Below are 23395 nucleotides of genomic sequence, written 5' to 3' on the forward strand. Positions count from 1 at the left end.
ATTTGTTAAAACCAAAGTTTACGACAAATTCAAACTCATATGGACCGAACTTTCTTAATCTTGATTTCTTGCCTTATGGTAGCACAGCTGCCCACCATGTTTTCCAAGTAGTTAAGCAGCTCACCTTTTCCTATCAATGTACTTTCCATTGATCAAGGTCCTTGCCTTTTATGCATTCAAATGAGGACTCACATGCATAATTAACTCGATTGGATTGGCACAGAAACAAAATAATGTCTTCACGATAGGTTGTAAACCTCAACTCGTGTGCTAGTGATGATCAATAAGGTTTATTTGATTTGTTCTTGAAACCTTTCAAGACCATTAAGACTCCCACTGACTCCTTGACATATAAGATTCTCTTGTCAATAAACATTTGTTGACAACCAAATATTCAAGAGTTAGTGTAGCTTTTATCAAAACACTTCATAAAATGGTCTTAGTTGGTCTTTGTCTTATCCAAGACATCACAACTTTCCACGATTGATGAATGTTATAAACCTTCTTAATACTATTCACTCAATGTCACAATCTTGACTTTAAGACTTGTTTTGGAATGAAGTATGATTGACTTCTTGATTTGACCATTTCTTCAATCTTTGATACAATTGTACCAAGACTCATTAGAGGATCAATTGAGATATGGTTCTTAATCATTAAGACCTATCATAAAGCATAAAAGCTACTCTCCCTTCTTCTTAGAATGGAGAAACTCATATCTTTCTGCCTACTTGATTCTTCTTATTCGTTTTGCTATTGATCTAAACCCTTTAATCAATTCAAAATTACACTTAATCTTGTAAGTGTAATCATATTTACTAAGCCTTTAGTAAATCATGACGAATATCTTTGTTACTCTTATGGTGAACTTGATCAACACACAACTTTGTGTACTCGATCTCCTAATCTTTCACTTGACACTTTGTCAATGAATTAGTCCAATTTCCAAATACGAAATTTCTCATTCATCATGCAACCAAGTTGCATGATTCCAAGTTTCTGTCTAATTGAAACTTGGGCGATGAGAAACTCTCCCTATTTGGTAAATTCTTGACATTTCCATAAATAACATAACTAAGAATCATATCCATTCGTTGTAGAAATATGCAAACATCAATTTTCATAACGATTTCATTGCAAGGAAGTAAACAAATAAATAAGTCAAACCAAAATTTATTTTATTTATTAAAAGCAGCGGAAAAACATTTATCCTTACAATGCAAAATCTATTGAAAACTATGTAAAAGAAAATTTCTAACAACTCTATCATAACTATCTAAGCTCAAAATCCAATCTTCAAGTCCATGAGATCGAGATCCATCACTTGTGATTAGATTCATCTCGCTCTCTCTTATCAAGCTTCCTTTCTTTTCACCGATCCTTCAAAACATTCAAATGCAATCTTATCACATCATGTATTAAGAATCAATGAATAGGAACTTAATGGAATTAGATAGTGGATTCTTACCTAAAGCGTAGTCATACTTTTGACTCTCCCATCTCTTAGATCTCTTAGGTAAATAGGGAAACTTCGTTTCCAATGCCCCTTCTCTTGGCAATAAAAGCAAACTGACTCCTTTGGAACAACACATGGAACTACCTCAGACATCGCCTTTCTCTTATGATCAAACTTTTCGATCATTGCATGTCTTTCATTGCCATTGTCTATATCCATAGAGGTCTTGAAGGCAGATTCACCAATCAACTTTGCTTTTCTATTGCGCTAAACCATTTCTGATTCAGCAGCAACAAGCATATAGGTGAGATCTATAAGGGTCACGTCGCGGTTCATCATATAGTACTCTCTTACGAACTCACTATATGATTAGGAAGTGACTGAAGAACCCAATCAACAGCCATCACTTCACCGACAACGGATCCCATCATTCTTAATCTATCAATGTGTGACTTCATCCCTAAGACGTGTGCACACACCGACTTGCCCTCTTTATGTTCACTTGCCAAAAGGGCTTGAGTGATATTGAACCTTTCAATTTTACAATCTTGTGGGTTAGGGAGAATAATTGGAGGAAGAGGAGGAAGTGAAGCATGATTTCTTGTTCCTCGATCGAATCGTGGAATATCATCTTCATGTGGAATACTTGTTCCACGGGATTTGAGAAGACCATAGTTGTCGAACTTTGACATCGGGAGAAAAACGAATTCAAGTTAGTTGATTGATTGAGTCCTTGGTAAATCACCCAAATGAAATTCCAAGGCTAGGACCCAACACAATATCCTACAACTCGGGAGAGGGATGCCGTAACCCAAATTGCAGAACATTTGAAGGTAAGTGAATGACGATTCACTAGTTTCCACCATGAAAAACGAAAAGGAAATTTAAGTTTTAAATCTATGAAAACTCCTAGATCCTTTGAGATTCATTGAACATTTCAATGGCATGTTTAAATCTCGATATGCCCCTCTAGTTTGTGACTGGGATGCCGAGGATCACAAAGCGGGTGTGAATAACCATGCAAACTACATGGTGCCCTCACATGTTACAATCACCTATTCGATGTGCCGGTAAACCACACACGCTCCACCGAACTATGACAAACATTGAGTCACCCTTTGCTACCTTTGCTTAGAACCATTTAGTGTGCCGGTAAACCACACACGCTCCACTAACGTCTTCGCAAGAGCACAAAGTGTAATTTCATGGAATTGCATCAATTCACTTTTGCCTAAGTAACTAAGATTGGGAATTTGAAAAACATTTAGTTACTTTGTATTTCATTATACTTATAATGGAAGGTTTCGTCCTATCCTACCCGTTCGGCTAACGACCTTCCACTAGTCAAGAGTGCGGTGGGTAAGAGTGGATACCCATTCAATCGCCATTTTATAGGCAATTTCCTTGAACACCCCTTATAGACCAGCTTCGTGAATGAGGCCTACTAACGGTAAGACTGACTTTTACTCATACATATATATAATGTTAGACCTTTAATGTTATATATATAGTATAGGGTGTATTTTATACTTTTAAAATACTATGTGGTTAACTTTAATAATTACACTTTTAATTCAAATAAATTGTTAACCTAAACATTTATGGATTTATTAAACCTCTTTTAATTATACTCCTTAATTAATTAATAAAACCATAAGGGTGTGATTTGAACTTTTCAAAACATTACTAGAGTTTTAGAATTTAACATTTCTAATTAAACTTTTAATCAACTTTTAAATTCCAAAACCTGAGGGCAAGTTTTGAAACCTTTTTCAAAACATTAGGGTTTTAACTATTTAAATTTCAAAACTTCAAAACTTTTGGGTTCAAATTTAAACTATAAAACCTAAAGGGGTAAATTGAAACTATTTCACAAGATAATTCAAATCTAAATTACAAATAATCAAACTTTATCTAATAAAACAAGTGATTATCTAAATTTTGACAATTATCTTCTATTTAGGTAAGGATAATCACATAATAATGAAAAAATTCGGATTTTATCACAAAAACGAGTTTATGGTAATTATCCAAAACCAAAACAGGAAGAAAATCGCGAAAACGAGCTGTCAGACACTTTGACTCGTCGAGTCGGGCTTGGACTCGTCGAGATCAGCTGACTCGGCGAGTTCACCAAGTGACTCGGCGAGTCAAACCTTCAAAACTCAAAAAAATCGATTTTCAGTGCTTATTACGATCAAATATGCATCAATACAATAGAAACCAATCTAGGCTCTGATACCACTGATGGGTTTTGGTCATAAGACACCCTATGTGCTCATACAAACCCTAATGCTTGGATCTAGGTTTCTCTATTGTACATGCTTTGAATCCAAGACTATAAACCCTAATTCTAGCATTCAAGTAATCATATTAATATGTAATTAGGTTTAAGATCATACCTTGATTGTTATGTAGCAATAACAATCCCAAATCTCCTTGTATTGACTTTGGAATGCTTAGAGTCACAAGTGTCCCTCCTCTAATGGCTCACAAACACCATAAGCAAGAGGATGAAAAGGAGAGAGGTTGGAGGATGCCAAAACGTGTGTTAACCCTTACAAGAACCTTAGCCACGTTTTTGAGCCTTAAGGGGTCTTAATATAGTTGGGCTATTAGGGTTATCTAACAAGGAAACCCTAATTTGGATGCTTAAGCCCTAAGCAACCCATAGACTCCTTTAATTAAGCCCATGGACGATTTCCTTATGGGTTTCCCATTAGAATTCATCCATCCCTTAATACAAGGCAATCCATGGCCCAAATTGCAATTATCTTATAATTACAATTCCAGTCCCTTAAGTTTAATTAATCTATTTTAGTCACAAAACTAATTACCAATTAATTATTGACTAATATTAATTAAACAATATGATTTCTCCTTTAATATATTATTCCCATAATATATTAATAAATCATATTTAATCCTTACTCTCCATAATTCATCCTATCAAGTTGCTTTGGTGAAGGCAACCCAAAAGGACCATGCACCATCGGGTCAAGTACATACCAAAATAGTTATGGACTTAGACACTAATCCAACAGTATACCCTTGCTACCCAAGGGCATAGGATGAACTGGAAGGACCTTTTATGACTATATATGTGTACATGATATATAACTAATATTTAAACGACCTTCGGACGAATACCCAAAATCCCACCAGACCACATCTCAAGGCGCGAAAAGGAAATAGGGTGGATAGCCTTCCTAAGTCTTTTAAACATTTCTTATATAAGTATACATATAGAGGCATGCAATTTATAATATAAAAGCATAAATAAGATTTGTAAGACATTTGAAATATAAGTATTATTTTAAGAAAAGATCGACTTGGTGTCAATCTATAAAACAATTTGAAGGCATAAGTTTAATAAAACAGTTTAAGTATAAGGAAACATTTGTTTGAAACACAGTTGTAAATAAGTTTGAAAGGAAATGTACGGAGTAAGCTGTACAGTGTAAAAAGGAGTTTAAAACGTATAAAATGTTACAAAAAGTCATTTGAAGGAAACTGTTTGGTAAAACGGCTAATGAGTAGCCAAATCATTTGATGCTGTATATTAATCACATGTGATTGATGTAATAAGTAATGTAATCCCACTTACTAATCACATGTGATTGACATAATAAGTAGCATGATTCTACTTGTATCCCCCCCCCCATAAAACATTTAAAAAGAGTTTAAAACATTAGTTAAGGGGTATGAACTCACCTGCGGTAAGTGACTGGAATTGAACGGACTGTTATCGTACGGAAGGATCGGACAAGTGTTTGGTGTCAAGTGGAGACTTAGACACACACAATGATCCTAATTACATATGAAAACATATGTATATAAATAATTAGTGATTATAACACTAATTATACAAGTAATAACATTTAAGCGCGAGGTCAACACTTTTGGTCAAGTGCTAGGAGGCTAATGGGTTGCAACAAAGAAGTGCAATGCCCCTAATGGAAGTTTAAGGTCAAAAGACCATATTCATTAGAGTTTACGGCCCAGGGGAGTAAGCTCCTGGCCGTAAACTCCCAACCAAGTCATGAAATGGAGTTTAGAAGTACTACAACCTTAGAGGGGAATTGTTTCAAGGCTATACAAGTGTTTGGGCACCACATTGACTCCTTTGGGGAGTTTACGGCCCAAAGACCCCTTTTCCCTTGGAGTTTACGGTCGTAAACTCCCTTGGGAGGGTTCTTATTGTCCTTTCAAGTCTCTAATAATTCTAGGAACAAGTCTAGGCTTCAATACTTGGATTAAGGAAGATTTATGGCACTAAATGGGACCATTTGATGGAGTTTACGGCCATAGAACTCTTTGGGCCGTAAACTCCCTCACACATGAGGTCCTAAGAATTTTAACTAGTCCATATCTCATTTAGGTACCTGCCCTAAAAGCCTCTTGGCCTTAGGAAGTGTTTAGGGTGCTCTTGGCCGTAAACTCTTCAACACTTATGCTTTTCATGTGTTATCTAGGTCCTAAACACATTAAGGTACTTGCCAAAAATGAGACTAAGCCTTAGGAAGAGTTTGAAGTGGTTTTTGGCACTAAAAACTTGGAGTTTACGGCCTAAGGAGCATCTTGGCCATAAACTCCTTTCCAAAGTGGGTTTCTAATTGTTTTGTTGGTCTAAAACACTTGCTTAAGGCTTCTAGGTTCTTGTTCTAAGGCTAAAGGATCACTAGGCACTCATTTGTGCCCTTTACTTGGAGTTTACGGCCCAAGAGGTTGTTCCTTGGCCGTAAACTCCTCAAACTAAGTGATTTTGATTTGTTTCTAGCCTCTAATGATCATACACTAAGTCCTTAGTTAGTTTCCTAACACGGAAATGGGACTAGGTGGCCTTTAGGCTTGATTTTGGAGTTTACTCCCCAAGAACGTTCTTGGGCGGTAAACTCCCGGATCTTGTGTTTTGGACATGTAAACAATGTTATAACGCATATAACAAGTATTAAAACACATTTAGGGCAGTAGACTCACAATCTGGGATGAAAACCCGAAGATCCGTGAGAGAGTATTTGACTTTTCTCTAATTATAAATCAAATAATGAACCAATTTGGTCCAGAATTTTATTTATAGTCCTGAGATTTTTGGCAGAAAATATTTCTAATCTCGGAATGGATTCTAATGATTCTAGGGTAATGGAATTTACAGTGTTGCACAAAATCCTAGTGCAACCACTCTCCTAATACCCCTTTTTGGTGTAAAACCCTAAAACTGCCAAACTTATGTTCTAAGTTTGAATTTTCATTGTAACTGCTCTACTTCTATTGGATTGAAATGGTTTGATTAGAATGGGAAATTTCAGGTTGTCACAAGAGACGAGTGTAAGAACAAATGGAAGGATAGGGACTTGATGAGTTGACGAGCCAACTCGATGAGTCAGGTGAACTGGTAGTTGACTTTGACTTTGACTTGGTCGGGGGTAAAATAGTCATTTTACCTAAGGACAGTTAGCAGTTTTTGATGGATTGTTTTGTGGGAATTACAGCCGGAGGATTTCTGGAGCAACAGCAGCAGATAGACAGTTCCCGCACAGATCAACAGCTACTTCGAGGTGAGTTACCCTCCAGTAGTGGTGGGTCTACAGCCACAATGCCGGCCCATTAGTAGGAGTTGTATGATTAGATGATTGTCTATGTGATATTCATCTAGGTTTGCTACTACTTGATATGTTTACGTGCTAGTATGATATGATGCTATGTGCTAGTGACAGTAGGGGAGATAGTCCCCAGTATCCGATCGAGAGGGGACTGAAGGGGAGACCAGCACCCAGATATGCTAGTCAGCATCCGGTCGAGAGGACCGAAGGGGAGACCAGTACCCAGATATGCTAGTCAGCATCCGGTTGAGAGGACCGAAGGGGTAGGTCGGGCACCCAGATATGCCTGACAATATATTTGTGTTATGTGGTTGTATGGTATGTGGTACGATGGGGGAACTCACTAAGCTTTGTGCTTACAGTTTTCAGTTTTGGTTTCAGGTACCTCTTTATCGAAGAGGAAGGAGCTCGCGCGGTAGCGGCACATCATACACATACATACACTGTTTTCCGCTTTACAAACTTGTTCTGGGATTTGCACTCTGATGTTTGGTTGTTTTCATATTTTGGTTTCAGATACGATGTATGCTATGAAATGGCTTGATCAGACAATGTTTTATCTACAAATGTTTTCCAAAGTATTGATTTAAAAACGAAATTTTTGGACGTGAAATTTGGGTCGTTACATTAAGTCCTATCAAAGGTACGGTGAGCACAACTCACTTTTATCTTTTCGAATCCTTTTCCAATACGAAAAAGTACGGTGAGCACAACTCACTTTTTTCTGTTAAAGACATACAGAAAGATGCCAAACATGTTAAGCTCTATAATTCGAAACCATAAGCTATTGATTATTGCTTATTCTCTCCCACACATACTAAATTAAACATCAAATCATATTCTCAGGTTCCAACCCGATATACGACTAACCCATTTATTTTGATTAATACTCACACAATATCGAAAATTTTGTTATAGCCGTAGATACTTTCGTGAAGCTATGTATTCATCAAAAAACAAAATGACTTCATTTCAAATTTGAAAAAAAAAGACATTACATAATGGCCGGTGGAAACCGAACCAAGGACTAAAACTAGATAATATCATGAACCAAAAGTTCACCGATTATACACTACATCCGATCAAGATCGGACCAATGAATTGATTTTTGGACACCCCTAAATAAACATAACATTAGGGTGGTGAGTATCCTTCTTACATTTCCGAGCCTTTCCAAATGACACATTAGCTCTATATCAATTTTTTTTTCTATCTTTTCCCTTCACTTGCTCCCTTTCCCAAAACACCCAAATCATACGGAGACAATCATCCTGGCTTCCTTCCCTTTCTACATTTTTTTTACAAGTAACAAGTAAAAAATAGAAAATAAAAGATAAAGGAGGAAAGAAAGAGCTGGAAGCTCGACATGGAATTCTCGTACGGTCACAATATTAAAACACCTAAGGCAGTCACCTCCTTCGACATCGTCCACCCTTAGGGTGGAGGGTGTCCATCCCTCCCACCCTCCCGATCATTGCCATTTAACAACCATATCAACCTTTTTCTCTCCTCACACTTGCTTTCATTCCATCCCACAACACATGAATATCCATCCCTCCCATCTCTTACAACCCAAACACATTTTGGTACAAATTTTCATGTATAAAATACAAACTAACCAAAACTCAAGCTAATATATAATAGAAGGAGAAACATGAAAATATACGGTACCACAAGAGTGAATGATGTTGCTTATGGCACCTCCTACCTCTCAAAAAAAAAAAAAAAAATCCTACAGCCCACGCTGTCCACCCTTTCAAACCCGATTTATCATGTCATCAAAACTTTAAAAGGGGAGAAAGAGGTGAAAGGTCAACATAGCAGTCAAAGGAGAGAAGTCGATGACAAGAATCGAATATCACAATCACAAGTTTCAACCACAAATCAGCACGTTGATGACACATTTCGCCATCACTATTTGTATCAACAAAGGCGCTCGTTTTCCTCCATATCATTCTTCGATTCCTATTCCACAGGAATCGATCAGATCCTTCGCTATCTGCTTGTGGTAATTTATTCTAAACCCTCCAATTCTATCGATTTCTTTACTCTTTCTAAACCTTACCCATATCAGATTTCTTAGTTAATCTCGACTTGTGTTAATTCTTACCATTTCTAAACCTCACGAACATATGAAATTAAGATTTCTTAATTTCTTACCATATATATGTATGTTTGTGTTTTTGCCTTCGAATGCCTATGTTCTATTTCAGTTTTCCTTCGATTATTGGCATTGAAGTTATATTCTATCCAATTTTTCTTTTTTAATTTTCAGATTTGGGATTTATTTGCTCGATAATTATACAGTAATAACACAACGGTTATTTCCAATTGATAATAACTTACATACTTTGAACACTTTGAAAAAAGAACACTTTGAAAAAAGAAACTGCAGAAATCCTAAATTTGATTTCGCATTTGAATTTCTGATCTTTTTTGTTTAATTCCATGCCACATTAATCTAAATTCTTCCAATTTGTTTAATTTCCGTGTACTAATATCTTTGTTGCAGTTTGAAAAATGGATTCGACTTCAAGTTTGTATCCATTGCATCGATCCAAGACTCTTCACCTGGTTATTACCCAACTTTTTTTACTCCAATCTAGGGTTAAATCCAAGAAACAGCAATTTACTTTAATTTCTTTTTATTACAGAATTATATTTTTAAATCTTTTTACATTGCTATTTAGGTTAGGCATGCACAAGGAGTTCACAATGTAATAGGAGACAAAGATTACAAAGCCTACATGTCTCATGAGTATTTTGATGCTGAGTTAACTCGATTAGGCTGGCAACAGGTCAACAAATTCTCCACATCATATTAATTTTCTTTCTGAAATTTGACTTTTAAAAAAAAAAAAACTATTAGGTTGAAAATTTGCGAAAACATGTTCATGAATGTGGGCTTGCTAATAAGATTGAAGTAGTTATTACATCTCCTTTGTTGAGGTAATTAATACAATGGAATCACATTTTTGTTTATTTTTTATTCACTACATTGAAAATTGAAAATCTTTTTTTTTTTTTGGTTTGGATTTTAATTTTTAGGACTATGCAAACAGCAGTTGGAGTATTTGGTGGAGAAGGTTACACAGATAAAGTGGATTCAATGCCATTGATGTTGGCAAATGTTGGAAATAGTGGTCGATCTGCAATTTCAAGCCTAAATTGTCCTCCTATTCTTGCAGTTGAACTTTGTCGTGAACATTTGGTAGGTTTACTAGATTCATGATTTTTGCAATATTGGTCCTTATTTGAGGTTTTTGTAACATTTTTAATCCCTGTTCTAAGTAAAACGACTATTTTTCGGTCTCGAAAATGTAATTGTTTTACTTGGAACAAGGACCAACAACATTATTACAAAAACCTCCAATAAGTACCAAAATTGAAGGACCAAAAATGTAAATCACTCTAAGAAGAAGAGAAAAAATAGGTCATTGACATTTCTTGTATTGTAACATTCTTCTTTGGTTTTTAGGGTGTCCATCCTTGTGATCGTAGGAGAAGTGTCAGTGAATACCAATGCCTATTTCCCGCTGTCGATTTTTCATTGGTAAATACTATAACCTTTTTTTTTGTTTTTAAATTTTTGAAATGATTTATATGTTTTTTATTTTTATGTATTTCAGATAGAAAGTGATGAGGATGTGTTATGGAAGGCTGATGAAAGGGAAACAAAAGAAGAGCTTGCAAACAGGGGGAAACATTTCTTTAATTGGTGAGTTTAGTTTCAAATTATTTTTTATTAGGGAAATTTATTTTTACTTTACAAGTATTATATGATTGATTGATTGATTGATTGATATAGGCTATGGACACGTGAAGAAAAGGAAATAGCTATTGTAACTCACAGTGGATTCTTGTTTCATACACTTGCTACATTTGGTAATGACTGTCATCCATTGGTAAAAAAAGAAATTAATAAACAGTAAGTTATTCTGTCATTTTTCTAGTTTTAAATGTTTCATGATTTTTTTCTTTATTCCATGAAAACATCCAAAATGTAACGACTTTTCTTGCATTTAACCGATATTTAAAATCATATTTGTAGTTTTGCAAACTGTGAGCTTCGTTCCATGGTGATTGTGGATAAAAGGTGAATACATTTTCTCATTTTGCATCAAATTTTATTTTGTTATTCAAGAAATATTGATTTAATTTTTTTGTTTGTTTGTTTGCAGCATGTTAGGATCAGATCCTTCAACAACTGATTATCCAGGAAAGATCCCTCCAGGCCCAGATATCCCAAGTGATGTGGTTGATAAAAAGCTTGCAAATGATGACACGGTTTCCGGGTCCAATTAATTAGTGACAATTTACGTTTTCGCCCCTCCCCCATACTAAAAAAAAATCATCAATTCTATTCTGTACAATATGAATGAGAAGCTGAAACATTAATGCTACTGTTGATGATGCTTAATGATTTGTGAACTAATAGCTAGTTTTTATTCCAATTTCTTAGATAAGGTTCCAATATTAATACATCTAATATAATTAAAAATATAGTTTTCTTTTATAGAATACAAACTAAAAACTCGGATAATCACAGAAAAATGTCTTGATGGAATATGGATTTAGGGTTTCAGTGCTTGTTTAGAACATTGAAATATGATACTGGCTTCTTAGTTTCAACACGTAGTCCCTGAAATATGATGTTTATTTATTAATATTAATAATATCATATTTTTTAATTTCTTTTATTGGTGGAATTAGAATAACATTTACCTCTAATGCAGCAGCCAATCGCAAAATTGTAGCTTCGCCCCACGGGCGACCCATGATTTGTATTCCAATTGGAAGCCCTTGCTTATCATAACCCACCTAGAAAAAAAAATGATTTTGAAAAAAACAAATTTTTTTTTTTTCAAAAAAGTTATTTCTCAAGCAACCCTGTGGTTGGCCCACACTGTCAAATCAGGTATAGTGTGGTCTGCCAGGTAGCTGACATAAGAATCCTTGCCCACACTATCAAATCAAATACAGTGTGGTCTGCCAGTGTTAGGTGAATGACATGAGAATCTGTAAAGTAAAACAGTACTTACGGGTACAGAAATGGCTGGGAGTCCAAGAAGATTCCCTGATATGACAAACCGCATCAAATTACCTGAAAGATGAATTCCCTCGTAGTAAAAAAAAAAAAAAACCAAGAAGAATGCATGTTGACTTTCAAAATAGTCAACTCACCGGTAACCTTCATGTTTGTTTCCCCAAACTTGATTGATTTTGGGCGAATTACAGGAGCAGTTGTGCTAAAAGAATTAAAACAATAATTTATATATAGTGTTTAACATTTTATTTTATAGAATTTGTAAGAAGTATAAAACCCATGATAGTTTATAAATATAGTGTTATACATAATACCCTGTTGTTGGAGTAACTATGACATCAACCATCTTGAAAATCTCCATATGATAATACATGAGTCTTCGTCTGTAAAAAAAAATCATATATAAAAATATGGTTATTACTTGTTAAAAAAAAAAACCTTTTTTTTTTAGAATCACCTCAAACGTTGAGCAGCAACATATTCTGAAGCTGTAAATGACCGAAAAAGGGCGAAATTTGTCCGTGTGTCCAATGTGAATTTCTTTTCATTCCTGAATATATAGTCAAACATGTATAAGTGAAAAACAGTGTAGGAAGGGTAAAATGGTCATTTATGTCTGAGAGTCTGACATACCCGTTTTGACAGTGAGGTGTTAGTGAGGCTAATGATTCGGAACCAAACGAAACAAGATGAGATGTTCGTGTCTGGTGAAGCTCGGGTATCACAACCTCTACTACCTTCAAAAAGACATGTGAAGGGTAAAATGGTCATTTACAGTTACACTTAAACCCTTAGAGATTGATTAAGCTATATATACTTACTTTGCATCCATGAGTTTGTGATAACGTATTAAGTGCATCCTCACATTTTGTTGAGATGTCGGGTGAGAGGACATCATTAAACCACTATAAAACAAACATATGATAAGTAAAGACATTTGTGATATTTACAAAAAATAAAAAATAAAAATTAATATTGGAAAAGACAAGGATGACCTCGGTGTACTTTCCTATCCTTATTGATGACAAAATACTAGAATTCTCAAGTGATGATAAATCAGGCAAACACGGGGGAGACTGTAAATTAGATGATTTATATATCAATAGAAATTAGAAATTGGATAATTTAAGGTGTAATGTTGTAACATGAAGAAATGAAAGGAGGATATTGTAATTACAGGTAAAAGGCTCGTTTTATCAATAGGAGAGGCACCTAAGATTGCTGCATAACTGAAGAAACCAATGAACCGATTTTATTAAAAAGGAGAAAACGATATAAAAAATTAATATTTATAAGAGTTGCTTACACGAGCATGATATCTTCAACACTTGATGCAATTGGTCCTACATTTCCCATAGTCGTTCCATGGCATAATGCTCTTGAGAATATGAATTAAGATTATAAATAATCATTTAGTTTAGAAAATCTACCATAAAGTCCCTACATTTTGACCTCATATTCAATTAAATCCGTAAATACATAACTTTTTTTTTTTTTTTTTTTTTTTTTTTTTTTTTTTTTTTTTCTGATTAAGTCCCGAATACCGGTAAATGTATTCATTTTCATCATTTTTCCTGGTTATCGGTCGTCCCACTTTTAAAATTTACACTTTTGGCTTATATTTTTAATTTTACTACAAATTTGGTCCAAAATTTTCACTTTTAGCATAGATTTCACAATTTTGTTACAAATTTATCATAAATTTAGTTTTTTTACATTTTTTTTTCAAAATTTTGTTTCAAATGTTATTTTTGCTTTAAAGAAATCATATTTATATAAAAAACATATTTTCTAGCAACCACTAAGCTTAACGGGCCTACAAAAAGCCCAATCCACATTGGAATTGAAACTCTCAGACTATTACAGTAGAATGGATCCCACTAGATGACTCACAGAATCTTACCCATTGATGTCGATACGACCATATGTTGTTTTTAATCCCACAACACCACAAAGGGAAGATGGAATACGAATCGAACCTATGATTTCGAACATGTATTTTTATCACCATGAGAATCAAAAAAAAAAAAAAAAAAAAAAGAATTTGATTTCTTAATTTCAAAGTCTCCTTTAATATGCACACAATAAATATACAACCTCCTCCATCTGTGCCTAATGCAGCCGAACATATCCCACAAGCTACAATAGCTGCGGGCCCCGATGAAGATCCGCCCGTATATCTTTCCAAATCATGTGGATTTCGAGTAATTCTGTAAATTTCAAACGAACTTTTATTATAAAAAAAAAAAAAAAAAACCAATTTGGAAATTCAAACATGTAAAGTGAAAACATTACCCATAGTTTGAGTTATTTCCTGTAGTCCCTTGTCCAAATTCATGCATATTCGCCTTCCCAACAAAAATAACTCCACAATTACGTAACCTTGATACACAAATTGCATCTTTTTCAACACTGTGTACTTCATGAAACCATGTTGTCCCACCTATTGTTATGTGTGTAACTATTAGATAATTAAAAAGTATGATATTATATTATTATATTATAATATAATATACCTTTAGATGGATGAGGATAGCAATCTATATCATCCTTGATTGCCATGAAGATCCCATCCAATACTGACAATGGTGTTCCTGTATAAAACCTTTGAGTAGAAGCTGCAGCTTGTTTTCTTACATCCATGGCATCAAAAGAAATCAATAGAGGTATTGGGGGTTTTTTGTTGCTGAATTCTTGTATTGCAGAGATCACATGTTCTGCAATCTGTAAAATGTATATGTATATTTATATCTTGAAGAAGAATAGAAAAGTAGGGGAAAATGACATACGATTGATGGGGTTGTGATGTTTGATCTGTATGAATATGCATAATCACGAATCTTCCAGTAGTGAAATGATGGGGTTAAATTTAAATCAGAAGAAGGATCATAGTGAGGAAGACATCTAATGGCTGAGTCAACTCGGTGTTGAGAGCTTTTGTCTTCTTCGATATAAACAACTCCTGGTTCTGGTTCTGTAATATCAAATTTCAAACTCATGAGAGTAGTAAAATGGTTTTGAATAGTATCGATGAGAGTTGGAAGTTTGAAGGAGAAAACCTTGAGGAGGAAATTCAGGTGTAAACATTGGTGATTCTGGTATCACAGTCTCCTTTAACATCTGTGTAGAATCATAGATTGAAGTTTAAACAAATAAGAGAGTTTGTGATTTAGTTAAAAGAGCAAAGTAGCAAACCTCTGTTATTTTGTTTTGTTTCTTCAAGTAAGAAAGGATCACAGGACCTATCAATGGCGTTTCAAGTAACTTGACAAAAATCCATAGCCATAGCCCAGTCACATCAGGAGCTGCAACAAAATTAACAAATCCAGTTTTATTTCGGAAATGATGAAAAACATTCGATCAACAGGTAGAAGAAGAAGAAGAACCTTGGATTTCTCCAGGATTGTACTTGACTTTAGTCAAATCAACTTCTGTGGCAGGCAACATAACGCGTTTCTTCCCCATTTTCACTCAGGCAATTAGTCAAACACCTGATACGCATTCCACAGTTCTCTCTCTGGATTTACGAATTCTTGAAGAAATGGTTACAGTTAAGAATAAGTAAGGTTTGAGTCTCCATGTACCTGGTGATGATGATGATTGATGACATCATGGTTGAGGATGACAGTGTGAAGTTTGTTGGGTTGGTGATGAGGTGTTTCATATGCGATTTACGAGTGACATCGATGGTTTAGCAAGTGAAGCAAGTGTGAGGTGTCATTCTCTTCTTCACTTTCCATGCATTAGCAAGTGAAGCAAGAATCTTTGAAATTATTTTTCTGTTTGATGTAATTTTCAAAATTTTTGATATGTTTTATTTAAACAAATAAATTTATTGTGACCATAGCATCATGCCTGTTGTACGAGTGAAACAAGAATATCAAAGAGGAAGAGATTTTAATGTACGTTAGACTTTGAGGTATGTCACCACCACGCTCTTAGTTTAAATTTAAAATATTCAATATATCTTAAACTAATTATAGATATTTGAAGTAGATTAATCTCTTACAATTATTCTTAATTAAAAAGTTTATCGGTTAATTGCATTTTGGTCATGTTAATGCGTCTTTTTGAATGGTTGGATATATACTATAAAATGTACTTAAAATATAAATTTCGGTTTGAAAAAATGTTATTTATATGTGGACTCCATATTATCTTTTTTCTTATGTATTAGGTTTTAACACTCTAAAAAACCATACGGATTGTAAGCTCATATTTCTTTTTTTGCTAAATATCAAACAAACTTGTTCTTTTTGGTACCAAATATGTTTACAAAAAAAAAAAAAAAAAAAAACCCGTTTTAATATATGTTGTTTTAAGTAAGCAATCCTAAATTGTTTTGAACTGATTTGCAGGATGAACTCAAACATGAAACAAAGCAAAAGCTTTTAATATTGATTGATAAAACACTCATATTAACACCAAAATGAACAAAGATAACTTAATGCTTGCTAGTGATTTGAGAGTCTTGCCTCTCCCGGATAATAATTCCAAATTTCATACAAAAGATGACATTACCATCATTCCCACTATCCTCTTTAAGCACTATGCTCAAACAAACTAAATACTAGTAATATAAATACCCAAAATACCTCTTCCACTAATAAGTTGCTCTCTATTTATTTGATTTCCCAATTTATCCCTTGTAGACTACTTGACAAATCTAGGTATATCAAACCCAAAAGCTAGCTTGTAGGAGGAAGGAACACCTAGAGTTGGTGAGGATTAAAGTTGACATCCATCTTTTCAGGTCTAAACCACCATTCCGTAGGCCACACTCTTACTCTGTAAGACCATGAGGAGTGGTCACATTCAACCTATTCAAACCAACTCAGCATCACGTCAGTTTCACTATAAGCTCACTATCAAACCACTAAACTTTGTAAATGGTTACCACTAACCATTTGAATTTTTTCTTTTTTTTTTGGTTTGCAATGGATTAAAAAAAGACAACTTCCTTCCTATTGATTCATTAAAAGCTTACTTCCTTCCCATTTGATGTCTTCATGCATCTTCACCACCATTGCAGCCCACTCCACACCCAACCTACTAGCCTCTGAAACAGTGTTCACAGGTAGGTTGGTGTGTCACATATAAAACCCACACGTGAGTTACTTTACATACCGGAGAGCCTAACATTTTTCGTGTTCTAGCTTTTTCTTAGTAGGTTTTGAATGAAAATGTCATTTTTTATGAAAAATGTTAAGTAAGTTTTTATTTTAATTTATGTTTATTAAATTGTTGATGACTTATATATAACTATTTTGATCCATTTTAATTCGAGCTAAATGTCTAGATATTAGTACGGGATATTAGAGGTACGATTTGTGTGGACAGCCAAACCTTTTTTTATTTATCAAATCATATCAAATATTTTTACAAAAGGACTAATCACTATGACAAAGTATTTATTATTATTATTATTATTTTCACAAAAATACAGTTTATTTAGTAAGATATATTTTTCGCAAAGTTTCGTTATTCATAGTCTCCATTACATAAATCTTTAATAAAATTCACAACCTTTAACGTTCGTGATTCTTTAGGATATCTCGTGGGGATCAATGATAAAACAATTTACATAAAAAATATGTCTTATGAAATAATAGGCCATTTGTGATAAACATTCAATATTCTTTTTTCTGTCATTTTAATACTATATTTTAAACAATTTATGAGGCTTTTTAATCATAAGCACAAACATATAACAGGTAAAGAGATACTGATAAACAAGAACTAATTTTATATTAAAAACAAAATAAAAAACGATTTTACACAGGAAAAACCTTAACCTTACAAAGAGGACAAACATTCTTATGAAAAAGCCACTCCTTAATGCATTCAACGTGGTAACGATGTTTGCATTCAAGAACTCCTACCGTTTCCTTTCTCTCGAATCCAACTTGACATATCACACAAATCCCATCTTCATCTTCTCCTTCTTCTTCAAAGCAGTTGATCTGTTTCAGTTTAAGATTCTTGGAGATTACCTTCTTCGTCAAACCTTCATGTCTAAAGCTCTGATTCATGCCAATATTCTCCAGTATAACTACTTCATCTACGATTTCAGACTGCTGCCAGTGTCCTCCGCCAATAAATTGCAGTGGTGGGTGTGTGCGGGTGGAGAAAGACGACGGTGGTGGATACATGTCGACACCGTTGAGTATAGCGACTTGATCTTCATCTACAGACCAATTATAAAGGTACTGTTGCAGTGGTTGGTGTATACGAACAGTGGTTAGGGTGTTTAGGTATTGGTTTGGAAGAAAGGTGCGATATGGACGTGGGTGACGATTCATGGTGTTGATAGAGATAGAGAGAATACAAGAGAAGTTGGTATTTGATGATGACGATGATTATATGATTATGGAATGAAGTAGCTTGGGGTTTAAGTAGGGATTGAAGCTATTGTTTTGTTTTAATTAAGGAATGTAGTATTTATTGTTTGCGAAAATATCGATATGGCCGTTGGTATCAACGTTTCATAATCTTTTGTACATTTTGGATCGGCTAGCGTTGGATCACCGACATTGTTAGTTTTTATTTATTTATTTTATTTATACTTTTTTTTTTTTTTTTTTACTTTTTTTTTTGTAAGATTATTCGGTAGGGGCACACAAGTGCTCATTATAGTCGACGTGGAAACGCCTTAACGACGTTGTAATGGGGAACACCGCCCCTGCTCGTTGTTTCTCGTTACGGGGTTTCTCATCCTCGTTACCACCGGGTGAAACACACTAAAATTGACCCTTTGATTGTTTGATTGCAATGGACCATTGTTAAAACGGTCAAAACGTCAAAAATTTGTTTTACCTTTTAAACATTTATATAAATACAACATCAATCTTCTTTACATCTTTCTTTCTCTCTTTCTCTTTATATTTTATAAAAAATTTCATACTTTCTCTCAATCAAAAAAATAGAGCAAAACCCAAGCATCCCCATCCATCATCAAACCCAAACACAACCTTGTTATTCGAATTTGCGGGTTATGAAAATTATTTCAATATTTTATCGTCTCAATGATCACTACAAATCTTATACCAAAGCGTCGTTTTCAATCTTGTTTCAACACCACTGCAATTTCCCAACTCACCTTATCTTCAAAAAATCTATTTGGTCAAAACCCAAATTTACACAGAAAATCTTCTTCCTACTTTGTTTCGATGCAACAAACAACCACCCAACCACCACCTCCATCACAACCATCGGTTGAAGTGGAAGCGGGAGGTAGTAGGAGAGGGAAAGGGAAACGAAAAACAAAAGGGAAATCGATAGCGGTTAAAACGGAAAATGCAGACGTTCCTCAATGGTGGACACTGGAGAAGAAATATGCTTTGACGGTGACATGGTGTACTACTTCAAAAGACGAACTCCACGGAAATGGAATGAAGAAAGGTGCTTATTAGGTGGTGGTGTTCGAAAAATTCCACGCTATGTTGAAGAAAAAACTGTATCGCAATAATGATATGTTAAGCTGCAAATGAAATCAAATAACTAAGCGGTGCAGCAAATTCAACGGTATTTACAACCGACTTGAGATGTAAAAGCAAAGTGGAACCAACGACTTCAATTTGTTCAAATCTGCAAAAGAACAATATCGGGTCTAAATGGGACATGTTTTCGAGTTTGAGAAATAATGGGACTTGTTGGGAGCAGATCCAAATTGGAATAAAACTCTTACATCGTTGGAGGTTTAATCCAAAAGGTCTCGCAATTCGAGCTCAGTCAACGTGTCGGATACATAGACTCACATCGACCTAAACGCCGACACCGATGGCATCATGGATGATATCGACGAGATATCCTCACCACGACGACTGCCCAGATGCGACCAAGCGAAGCGCGTTGCAAGACATGCAGAGGAGGTTGAGGCGAAAACAAAAGATGCGGCGGAAATGAGAGCGAAATTCGATGAGCACAATTTATTAATAAAAGAAAAAATGACTTGAAACATCGTCAGTTGGAGTTCTTAGAAAGGCAAGCATGGGAGAAACGGGAGCAAAAAAAGAGAGAACTAATGACTCATCAGTTGTCAATTCTTCGGATTAGCGAGAAGGATTAATTATGATTAGTAGTAAAATATTATTGTTTTAGGTTTAATTTAAATGTTATTGGGTTAATTAGGACTTGGAAAAAATGTTATCTTTTGAAATTAAGTGTTTTTTTTTTTTTATTCTAATCTTAATTTTAGTTTTTAAATATTATGTTTTTTTTTTTAAATATTATATATTATAAAAATGTATTTCTTTTATTAATTTAAAAAAAAGACAAACTAATAAAGTAAAAAAAAACTCAAAAAAATAAACACAAAAAATGACATAGAAAAAAGTTGGTGTTACATCTTGTTATAACATGAAAACTATTTCCCTACTTTGTGTTATAACACCATTGGTGATGTGACATGTGAGGTGATACCAATTTGGTGTTACATCTAATTGCCAACATCCAATGCTTTAAGAAAACTATTGGGATGGTTGTGTGTTACAGCCAGTTTATTAATCTTCGATATTATTTTTATAAAGATCTCTTATATACAAAGCCTATTTGTGTAATTTATGTGAAACATGAGACCATCACTATAAATTCGCTATTAAGCTGGACCTATTTCTATAATTTTATGAAACATATCATAAATTTCTATTCCCTCAGTCCCAAATTAATATTCCATGTTTTCTTTTTGCTTTGTCTCAAAATAATTATCCATTTCTAAAAATAAATATCATTTTTACCAAAATACCCTTTATTATTATTAAAACTACAATGTAATTAAATACAAATACCATAGATTAAACAAAAGGTATAGTTGTCATTTCATTTAATAAAGTTAATGATAATTAATGTTTCCTTAATCTTGTGTTTTTTGTCTGTGGACAATGTGACAACCCGATATTTCAACTCTTTGTAATGACCTAATAGGTCAAGTATTGTAAACATTTTTGAGTTAATAAAATTAACTTTGATAATAAAATGTCCAAAAAGTTTCTATTTAAATTCTTCTATGTTTAAATATCATTAAACCATGATCGTACGTAAAAAGAACGCCCAAATCCGACTTCGTATATTGAATTTATGATTTTTCCAAGTTCAGCTTAGCAACAGACAGCTAAAAACTCGAATCGGAGATCGAGTGACATTTGGCTGGAATGACCTAAACGAGAATCGAAGGTCTCGACAATGGTATTTCACCGGTAAAAAGTCTGGCAAAAACCAACGTCAGAAAAAGAAGTCATGAATTTTTAAAGAAATTCCTTAATCACGTCATTTTAATAAATAAATAATAAAAATAATTTCGGAATTTGCCAACGGAATCTAAACTAAAGTTGTAGATCGTAGCTTCACCTTCGCGGGGATATAAAGAACGTCGAAAACGGAGTTCGTATGAAGGAGATATGAATTTTTGAAATTTGATAAATAATTTATATATAATTTTTATTAAAAATTCGGTATTATCCGAAGAGGAGTCAGCCTAGGGCCGAGGTACGCGCCGCGTACCCTCGTACGCCCGCGTACTCGAGGCCACGGCCTCGGATCGTCCACGTCGCCCTATGCGAAGCAACCCGACCCGCCGTCCCATCCGACCTGCCCCATCCGACCTGCCCCATCCGAAATACGTAAGCGATGACGTCGCGTACGCGCTGCGTACGCCAGTACGCCCCGCGTACGGAGGCGGTTTAGCGCCCCTATAAAAGGGGTGCGAGGGTTCCGAAATTTTTTGCTCATTCTCTCTTTTTCTCTCACGATCTTGCCTCATTTTCCGTGCCCGTTCAAACCTGAAGCCCTGGTCATTTTGTGCAAGTCCCGAAGGTCGATTTTACTCCCGAGATTCCCGAGAATCCCAAGAAAAATCCGTTTCCCGAGACGAAACTCTGCCCGGTTTTCGATCTCGCTATCTTCAAACTTCCAAGTGAGTTCATACCCCTTTATTCAACCTTTGAAATGCTTTTAAATGTTTTAAGTACTTTATGGGGGGGGGGGGGGGGGGGAATACAAGTTAAACACTTATAGTTATTGCTTCGATCACATGTGATTGCATTAATCACATGTGATTAATAACTAGGAAACCAATGATTTTATCACTGTTCAAACTGTTTTACTTCAAAATGTTTTACAAACTCTTTTACTTATCAAATGCTTTTATTTAAACTTTGTTTTACTACTTATAAATTGCATGCAAATATATGTATTGATATATAAGTAATGTTTAAAGGGCTTAGGAAGGCCATCCGCCCTATTTCCTTTTCGCGCACTGAGATGTGGTCTGGTGGGATTTCGGGTGACCATCCGAGGGTCGTTTCAATATTAGTTATATATCATATATACATGTATAGACATAAAAGTACTTCCATATTCATACTTATCAGCACATCATTAGTAAGTTACCATCGGGGTAACACATGATCATACTACTACAATTTCTAGATCAACGAGTCAGTTCATTCAGGAGTCAATACTTATTACTAAGAGAACATATACAACGATACTAGAACAAGTAACATTATATTGCATATACACGAATACGTTAACAATTGTGATACACTGTATGGGAGCATGTCTTAATTGTTATGACCCGAGTTGTAGCCAGAGTCTCTTGGAGGGAGAGCGTGAGTTTGCGTATAGATCTATACTGGATTGACTATCCTACACCTCGCTGCTAGCTACAGTGGGACCGACAGGTCTGCGGGTGCCAAACGTCATACCTTATTTTTCGACTATACGTTGTCGATGTTACCAGTCGATAGTATGGTGCAATTTATCACATGATACCTTAATATAAATCCGGTTTAAGGTAGTTAGTACAACAGTAGTTCCTATAAAACAAAACTACAGTACTACAATGATTTACCCATTACATTTTGGTGATAACCTCACTTAAACTTTAATGTACAAACTATATTTTGTTAAAAGATAGTTACACTTGGGAAATTACACACTTTTACATCAAACGAGCATACAAAACAGTTAAGCCTTGGTAGAGGGCTACTTTAACAGAAAATATAGGTTTTTCTGAGAGATTCAAACTTTTACAAACACTTACATACATTTACAACTCATACTTGCGATAGGTTCAAACGTTTTGATAACGAACACCGACACTAAAATACTTATGAATTCACCAGCTTAATGCTGATAAACTCTTTCAAAATAACTTGGATTCTCAGGTCATCAGTAGGCAAGTACCGAGGCCAACTTTTGAGAGGATGGAGCGCATTTCAAGACTCATCATATTATTTTGATTCGCATTATATTTTTGGTGTCTAAAACTGTAAAGAACACGCTTGTATT

General features: G+C 34.7%; 2 protein-coding genes across 3 annotated transcripts; one reads left to right on the plus strand and one right to left on the minus strand.

Moving 5' to 3' along the window:
- The first annotated feature begins 8934 nt into the window (after positions 1 to 8934).
- LOC145004286 (Phosphoglycerate mutase family protein) lies at positions 8935 to 11513 on the plus strand. Of its 2 annotated transcripts, none has more exons than XM_078963178.1 (10): positions 8935 to 9067; positions 9572 to 9633; positions 9750 to 9857; positions 9929 to 10008; positions 10108 to 10270; positions 10538 to 10612; positions 10689 to 10777; positions 10868 to 10987; positions 11111 to 11155; positions 11241 to 11513. In XM_078963178.1, the coding sequence occupies exons 2-10, from the start codon at positions 9580 to 9582 to the stop codon at positions 11362 to 11364; spliced, it is 858 nt and encodes a 285-aa protein (XP_078819304.1). In that variant the 5' UTR covers positions 8935 to 9067; positions 9572 to 9579; the 3' UTR covers positions 11365 to 11513. The 2 variants fall into 2 exon arrangements, with proteins under 2 accessions (XP_078819304.1, XP_078819305.1); XM_078963179.1 differs by lacking the exon at positions 8935 to 9067 and adding an exon at positions 9117 to 9228.
- Positions 11514 to 11555: 42 nt separating this feature from the next.
- FAAH (fatty acid amide hydrolase) lies at positions 11556 to 15980 on the minus strand. The gene is made up of 20 exons (XM_078963177.1): positions 15691 to 15980; positions 15493 to 15597; positions 15302 to 15411; positions 15166 to 15226; positions 14896 to 15080; positions 14623 to 14830; positions 14402 to 14549; positions 14204 to 14316; positions 14010 to 14085; positions 13413 to 13484; positions 13284 to 13335; positions 13102 to 13182; positions 12928 to 13011; positions 12740 to 12843; positions 12564 to 12656; positions 12421 to 12489; positions 12244 to 12308; positions 12102 to 12163; positions 11785 to 11880; positions 11556 to 11701 (listed from the first exon to the last, which is right to left on the minus strand). The coding sequence occupies exons 2-20, from the start codon at positions 15569 to 15571 to the stop codon at positions 11642 to 11644; spliced, it is 1818 nt and encodes a 605-aa protein (XP_078819303.1). The 5' UTR covers positions 15572 to 15597; positions 15691 to 15980; the 3' UTR covers positions 11556 to 11641.
- Between the last annotated feature and the right edge of the window lie 7415 nt (positions 15981 to 23395).

The sequence above is a fragment of the Lactuca saligna genome, chromosome 7 (genome assembly GCF_052625555.1).
Source record: "Lactuca saligna cultivar CGN05327 chromosome 7, ASM5262555v1, whole genome shotgun sequence".
Classification (NCBI taxonomy): domain Eukaryota; kingdom Viridiplantae; phylum Streptophyta; class Magnoliopsida; order Asterales; family Asteraceae; genus Lactuca; species Lactuca saligna.